At 39.7% G+C, this 7,724-nt stretch overlaps 1 protein-coding gene across 1 annotated transcript in view; it reads left to right on the top strand.

Moving 5' to 3' along the window:
* vwa8 (von Willebrand factor A domain containing 8) overlaps positions 1–7,724 on the top strand; it is a 109,472-nt gene that overhangs the window by 42,471 nt on the left and 59,277 nt on the right. Inside the window, 4 exon segments of the mRNA XM_008290255.1 lie at positions 3,161–3,236; positions 4,087–4,222; positions 4,633–4,752; positions 5,784–5,989. Coding sequence (XP_008288477.1) covers positions 3,161–3,236; positions 4,087–4,222; positions 4,633–4,752; positions 5,784–5,989 — 538 coding nt within the window.

The following is a 7,724-nucleotide window of genomic DNA, read 5'->3' as shown; positions in this document are numbered from 1 at the left end:
GAAAAACCCTGAACAAAACCGGTTTGAAGTATTTCTTTTCCATTTGAGGTTTCAGACTTTATCTAATAAAATCAAATGTAACCTTTACTTAAGAAAACAGATTTTTTTCTCAATTCTTCTCCTGCTTGGAGACCCACAGAACTGTTCTGCTCAGTAAATGAGTCGTGCGTTCCTCCAGACCACCGGGCAACAACATTTGATAGCGACAAATGTGCATCGCAAATTATTTGTGCGTTGATTGAATGAAACCCTTTTCTATTTACATAATTTAATGTGTTTAGTGATGATGCTTTGAATGTGATGTGGGTGCAGTCTGTGGCTCCACTTATGTTTGGGAATTCAGCGATGGCGTGAAGTCCCCATTTAATCTGGGCTCATCGGTGATGGCTGGAAGGGAACTGGATGTAGGCTGGAGCCAGGGGAGTTATGGTATCCAACACTGCCGGCTTGATCCTGCTCACTGATAGCTGGAAATGCTGCGTATCTCCAACTTCACGCTGGAATGTGCCGGTGGTCAAAATCCCTGAAAGCTTTCTATTTGTAGTTTCACTGTTCTACCCCTAGATTATGTGTGTACGCATGGTCAGAGGTGTGCGTATATTTATGCACATTCCAAAGTAAAAGTACAAGTTGACAAATTCCATACTTTGCGTAGGAATATTCGTACGCACGCTCAACGCACATATCTGTGTGCACGCACTGCTATAAGTGAGGCCCCAAGTTCTTTTGACATTTCATTTGAATGTTGTGTGCTTATTGGCGTTTTAACACGTGCCTTTTGAATATTTGTCTCTAAAACAGTCGTCTATGTTTGCTGGCGAATTCTGCAGCTTTCAGGACAAATAATCTAATATGTTGATTTAAAGTGTCTGGTGGTCTCTATCAGGAGGAACAAAGTCACCCTGTTTAATCGAGACGTGAGCAGGAAAACGTTTTCTCTTCCTGCCAGCCTTCGCCTTTAAAGGGTGTCAAAGACTATTTTGGTCGTGAGTAAATGAGGCCAGTCTTCAGCAGAACAAGGACTTCACATGTCCATATTAAAGGAAAAACCATTTCAAGAAGTCCTTGTTAACTCTCTGCTTCTATAAATACTCACACGATCACTTCTTGGAGGGAAATTGGGTCAGGGCAGCTCATCCATAGATCAATGTGTTGTGTGAAATCAGCCTTGTTCTTGAATGCAGCTTTAGGAGGCAAAGAATCGGCCTCGTTTTGATCTCGATAAAAAGTGGTTTGGGAGACGAGCGATAAACAGAATCGGTTCTACAAGCGTGAAGAACATGAAAGTATTAGAAAAAAAGATTCCACATCAGTGACAAATTCTCACTGAATATATGGAGCGATGCGTTCACAGTCTTCTTGGCCCGTGGAGCAGTCAAAGTCTTGTGAAAGTCGAAGTGGAGTTTTTTGGATGTGTCCTGGTTAGCGACTGTAGCAGCTGCTAATATTAGAGCAGGGCAGCGGCAGGAAGATCTGTGCATGCGGCTTCTGGGAGCCCGTGACTGAAAACCTACAGAGATGTGGCTCAGAAAAGCAAAAGAGAGACGCAGCCAGGCGGGAAGGAAAGTAGGGCAGCTCCTGGGTCACACTGAGAGGCATCGAGGAGAGAAAAAGGCGATAAATTTGGACGCCGCGAGGGAGTCAAAGTTGTTGCAGAAATGCTTCAGTGTTGTGTTTATGTTGTTGACCTGTTGAACCCAAGACGTCCAGCTGCCTCTTTTGTAAAGCACTTAAGATGACAATATCCTGCATGACCAGGAAAAGAAATCTAATGAATAACAGTGAAAATCTGGCAGCAAAAAAAAAATATCTTTAAGTTGTGAAAATTATGGTAAAAAGCATTTGTAAAGTTCCACACCGTAAAATTACACATTGTAAAATAGTGATTTTTAATTTTTACTTCAGTTAACATAAAATCATGCTTTTTACTTTTATATTTTTTACATTTCAAAAAAATAAACCAAAAACTTAAAAACAAAGAAAAACAGTTTATGAACAATTATTTTATTTATTTATTTTTTTTAAAACACCCTGTTTGAAAAAAAAAAGGTGCATGACTCCCTTTGACTGCACAAAAATAATATATTTTTATTTCTGGATATTTTAAAAAGATGAGGTATGTTTGGTTATTTAAATATCAAAAAAATGTTTCCTGCCATACCTGTGCTCAATTTGGGTCTCCCTAAGAGCTGGAACACCCAAATGAAATAAGAAAAAAGGTGTTTGAAACTCAGAAGAAAAAAAAAAAACATAAAAGAGTCCTTCAGCAACACAAACCTCCTGACATCAGTATTCATTGTGGGTCTGGGTGGGAATGCATAGTCCGGGTTCCAGTTCAGACCTGAGCTACAGAAACTAAATCTTTAAAACCCTGTTGATATGATTTCATTTCGAAGTACTGAGTCCAGACCAAACACCTTCTGCCTGAGATTTTTTTTTTAACCATGATTTTCGTTGTTGAGAAGTAAGTTTTGGCAAGTTAAAGTCTGGAAAATAACAGTCAAGAAAATATAAATAAATGTTAAAAAAAATATTTAGCATTGTTAATTCTTAGTATAAATATGTTAACAGTTGTATTTATCACATTCTAATACAGCGTGTGCAGTGAAATGCAAAGCAGTTGTTCCACGAGGTTGTTCCATAGCAATAAGGAATGATAAACTTTCTGTGATTGCAGGTCAGTCATTGTAAAAGATCAAAATACTATTTACTAATTTTGCATATTTAACATGCATAATGCCTTGTCTGTGATTTTATTCATTGTCTATTATTTATCAAAACAGAAAATCTGTAAAATAACAGTTAATTGTTAAAAAAAATATTTAAAAACTGTTTACAGTGTACACATACATACAGCATTAGGTCCACCTTTTCCCATGTCCTGCATCTCTGCTGATCAAAAACAAACAGATCCGCAGTTGGAGGTCAACAAAAACCTTTCAGCCAGCTTATGTTGGACTTTCAAAATGTTAATAAGATTTTAAAATTGAAAAAAATAAACTGGTGAAAATGGGATTGTTGGTTTTACTCAGAACTCAAAACCAGCGCCTCTTTTGATTTAATAAATGACAGCAAATGAAAAATTAGAAGTTTGTGCATCTACAGTGTTTGCTCCTGTTGTGCGTATTTGTGTGTAACCCTGTTTTTTTTCATTACTCAGGGATACGACGGTGCAGACTCTGACCCTGCAACCATCAGTGAGAGACGGCATCATTACGTACGAAGACTCACCACTGGTCAGTTAGAAACACACAATCTTTCTTGATTATTTACTCTCATGTCTGTTGTAACAGAATCACCACTGTAAAGGCAGAAAAAATAGTATGAAACTCATAAACTTGCAGCTTTTCCTGTCAGTCACCAACACCAGTCCTGCAGTTATGTCAACATTTGTGCCTCATAAATTTGTGGTATCGTGGCACGTTCAAGGACTTATTTTTGCAAATGGACATATTAAAGACAAGAAAAGTAGCATTTCAAGTCTTGCGTACTACAAAGGACAGCTTTCACATGGAAAAAAGCAAAAAGAAGCACGAGTTAGAGAAAATGTGGGTGTTTTTTGCTGCTTAGTTTGAAATTTGGTTTTGTGGAGAATTACAAAATCAGAGAACCAATAAGAATGAAAAGTCTTTAATTTTCCCCACAGGTGCAACAGGGACAGTCTGAACATACCAAAGTCCAAAAAGCGTGACTTTGGGAAACTATTTTAGCAAATTCAATCCTGCATGATGCACACTGGCCAACAAACACCAAACAGTTTTCAGCTCATGTGCCAATAAGCAACTTTCATAGACATGAATTGGGCTCCGTCTCAGCACACAGTGTCCATTTCTTTTAATACAGTCGTGGTACACACCTACACAGTCCTGAAATGAGGGCTAATTAGTCGAAATAAGTCCAAAAAACCAGCGTGTGAGGGTGGATGGTGAATGATTTAAAGAGAAGAAATCAGTTTGATAGAAGTGGAGTTTATTCACAAAGTTTTTTCTCTGTCAGCTATAGTGACGCATAACAAACACCAACCAGACCAAAGGTTCAATAACGACGTCTGTAGTGTGTCTTAACACCCATGATTTGTGTGTTCAGGTGAAAGCAGTGAAGCACGGTCACATTTTAGTGATCGACGAGGCCGACAAAGCTCCCACAAATGTCACCTGCATCCTGAAAACCCTGGTGGAGAGCGGAGAGATGATCCTGGCCGACGGACGTAGAATCATCTCAGGTACAAACACACCAGCGAGGGTTTAACGCCTCGACAGCAGACATGTCCCAGATACAGAAATAGGAGCTTTAAAAGGACGAGTTGAGGATTTGATGTCCTCGAAAGCAGACAGGAGTAAAACATCCGACGCAGGCCACTGAAGGAGGCTTAAGATAAAAGCCTTTATGGACAGATACCAGTAGATTTTTGGTCATGATGGACTGTAAACATGCGGTTTTTCCATCTAATCACACTCTTGAGAGGCTCGTCCTCCCACGGGAATGTAAACGCAACCTCAAGACTCCATAAACACAAACTTGAAGCAGAACAATGCTGTCGGGACAGCAGAGGTGTGTGAGAAAATCAGTGACGAGGGTAGATACAGTGCTTGTTTTGGTCGTGTTTTGACGTGAAGCGTGTCTTCTCCATAGATCCACGAGAAGCCAAAGGGAGGCCAAACGCCATCATCATGCACCCAGACTTCAGGATGCTCGTCCTGGCTAACCGGCCTGGTTTTCCCTTCCTGGGAAATGACTTTTTTGGAGCTCTAGGTACGCAAACACACATGCACAACAACATGAAACCAGAGGGGCGCAGCTATGCTGAGCATAAAGTTGTTAATGTTGTGAAGGTGGCTGATGCTGCACAGCTGACCTGCTCAGGAGGAGGTTCTGTTCAGAGTTTGTGGTGTAAATCAACTGTATGAAGCGTAGATTTATGCAAAAAAAAAAACAAAACATAAATGTGTTGGTTTTAGTATTAGTACCTTTGGTCAAAAAGTAAATGTCTGACCTAAATACAATTCTTTAATGTCATGTTCAAATGACGTTGAACATATTGGAGTTCTAATGTGCAGATGTCACATCAGTGCACTACAATAAGTATTTTAACTTATTCAATTAACAGTTTTGTACCAGCATTCCTCCCTCGTATCATTTGCAGTCGCAGTGCTTTTTATTGTAATAAATGTTTATATTTCCTTATCGCTTTCCATTATATCAACCAGTTGTAAAGTAGGTGGTGTGCCATTGGTCCAGGTGGTGCCGAAGGAGAGCTGCTAACCACCATTATGAACAATATTATCTCTGACTGGGGTTATAGTTTTGTTGAGCCATAGAACAAAGAAAGCTGATTACATGTGCAATATTTCATTTTCATGTCATTTTAGGTGCAATATTTCATTGTCATGTGTGATATTATTTATTATCTGTAATTGCCAGCATAGTTTATACTGTTTTATTCTAGCTTAATTGTAGTTTCTTGTTTTATTTCAGTTTTCTATCGTACTTTTCTACTTTTTTAAGCACTGCATTTCTTATGTTATATCATTTGTTTTTTCTGAGCAATATCTGGCACAAGAATTCCTTCAGGATTAATAAAGTTTTATCTTATCTTGTCCTATATTTCTGGAGATAAGCTATAAGAAAGTGAGAAACTATCACTGTCAGGAAGGTTCAACAGTTGTCCCCTGAGTAACTTTCCTACTCTTCTTGTTTTTATGGTGCAAACTACAGCACTAGATATGCTGAATATTGTATACAAAGAGTAAAACAGTACATTTTGTCACGTTTTGTTGTAACAGGTGATATTTTTAGCTGCCATGCTGTGGACAATCCAAAGCCTGAGGCCGAGCTGGAGATGCTGAAACAGTACGGCCCCGATGTTCCCGACAGCACCCTGCAGAAACTGGTGGCTGCCTTCGGAGAGCTGCGCTCGATGGCCGACCAGGGCACCATCACCTACCCCTACTCCACCCGAGAGGTGGTCAACATAGTGAAACACCTCCAGGTAAGAAGACACGCATGCTATACAACAGTTCTCTGCTTGTTTTTTTTGCCATTTTCTGACCTCAGGTTCTGTCTCAGACTAGTTTCTATCAATAATTAAAAAAACGATGTGACCTTAATCCTGCACAGCTCAATGCTTTAATAATGCAACAGAAGAGAAGGGAAGACGTTCCCGCCGCAGTCCAGACTGAGGAAAACACTCACTTGAAAACACACAAGGGTGGTGGTAAAAGGTGCAGTTGTTAGAGGAGGTTTTGCACCGGAGTCCGGTCACACTATGCAAGAAAAGAGCTGTGATGGAAGAAAGGGTCACAGGTACCACACAGGTGACCTGAAACAAGGACGAGTGAAAGCTGGGCGTTGTAGAGACGAGCAAGATGTGATAATCTTTTTTTTTTTTTTTTTTCAAACAAGGGTCATTCCGCTTCAATTCACTGAATGCCCCACGCCTGACCATCTTCAATCGGACTCATTTCTTAAATGTTTTTTTGTAAAGCGGTGACTATTGATTGAGTGAAATCTGGGGTCAAAGGTAATGTTGGTTTTTGAGTTTAAAATTCTCAAAGAAGGTGGGCTCATGTCGATTCTTAAGAATTCTCTGCACACCAGTCTGTGGATCAATGTTTGAAGTGCCATAACTAGAGAAATAATGTAGCTGGAGTCCTGACATTTTGCAGGCTCATTGATATGTACATGTGGTCGTCAATGGTGCCACCTGCTTTGATGGAATATTAGAAACCACTTATATGATGGTGTCAAAACATGTCCACGTTTCTGTCTACGCCGATATTCCACAAACCATAAAGCCTTTATTTTTCACCCTAAGAGGCAGATTTTTATTTTACTTTTTTCCATTACTTGGCAACAATAGGAGCTTTAAAAATATAGAGTATAGTGCCAGTCAGGGACACATTTTAAGAGAATTTTTTTTTCTTGCATTTATGGCCAATATTAGGACAGTCATTGACCAGGTATGATGATAAAACCACTCCAATAGTATCCCAACTGCAAGAGTTCTATAGTATTGTTATTGGGTGTTGCGTTCCTGCTTACAGTACGTAACTCCAACTGTCAATATGGAAGAACTCACAAGCAGAGTGGATGGCAGTGAAGAACAAGTTATTTATTTACAAGGAATAAATAAATTAAATGAACAAAATGAAGGTGTCAGAAAGGTGTGGGGGAAGGGTCAGCTGCGGGGTTGTGCCAAATCAAAGAAATAAATATAACAAAACAGGGCCTAACTCAAATCTTTCTGAAGGAAAATAAAATAAAAACAAAAGGCCTGGCTGTCTTAATAGTGATAGGAACACAAAACTTACATAGTGGCAACAACCCATAACCTAGTGCATGTAGCATAAAGAGAACTACATGTGTAGGGCACCCAGTCCTACCTCAGCTGAACACCTTCCTACCACAAACCTTCAATATGCAAAAGGACAGCAGACAAAAAGCAGAGAGTGAATAAAGGAGCATGAGGGCTTATATAGGAGTATTCTCCACACCGATTGGACAACCGGCCAGAGCACGAGCCAATCATCCACTCCTCAGGAGCTCACAGGTGGCAGTGGCAGGAAATCCACAGGTGTTGCCAATCTTCCAATAATCACCTGTAGGAGAGAGGTGGAGAGGGAGACACACACACACAAATCCTTCACTCTGCACCTAACACTGGGTTAAAATGTCTTTATCAAGATCTGTTTTAATTCATTATAGTCACATAGAAACATTGTGTT

This window comes from Stegastes partitus, unplaced genomic scaffold, assembly GCF_000690725.1.
Source record: "Stegastes partitus isolate 25-593 unplaced genomic scaffold, Stegastes_partitus-1.0.2 Scaffold662, whole genome shotgun sequence".
Classification (NCBI taxonomy): Eukaryota; Metazoa; Chordata; class Actinopteri; family Pomacentridae; genus Stegastes; species Stegastes partitus.
Note: the sequence above shows the minus strand (reverse complement) of the source record. Positions and strands in the feature narration are given on the sequence as shown.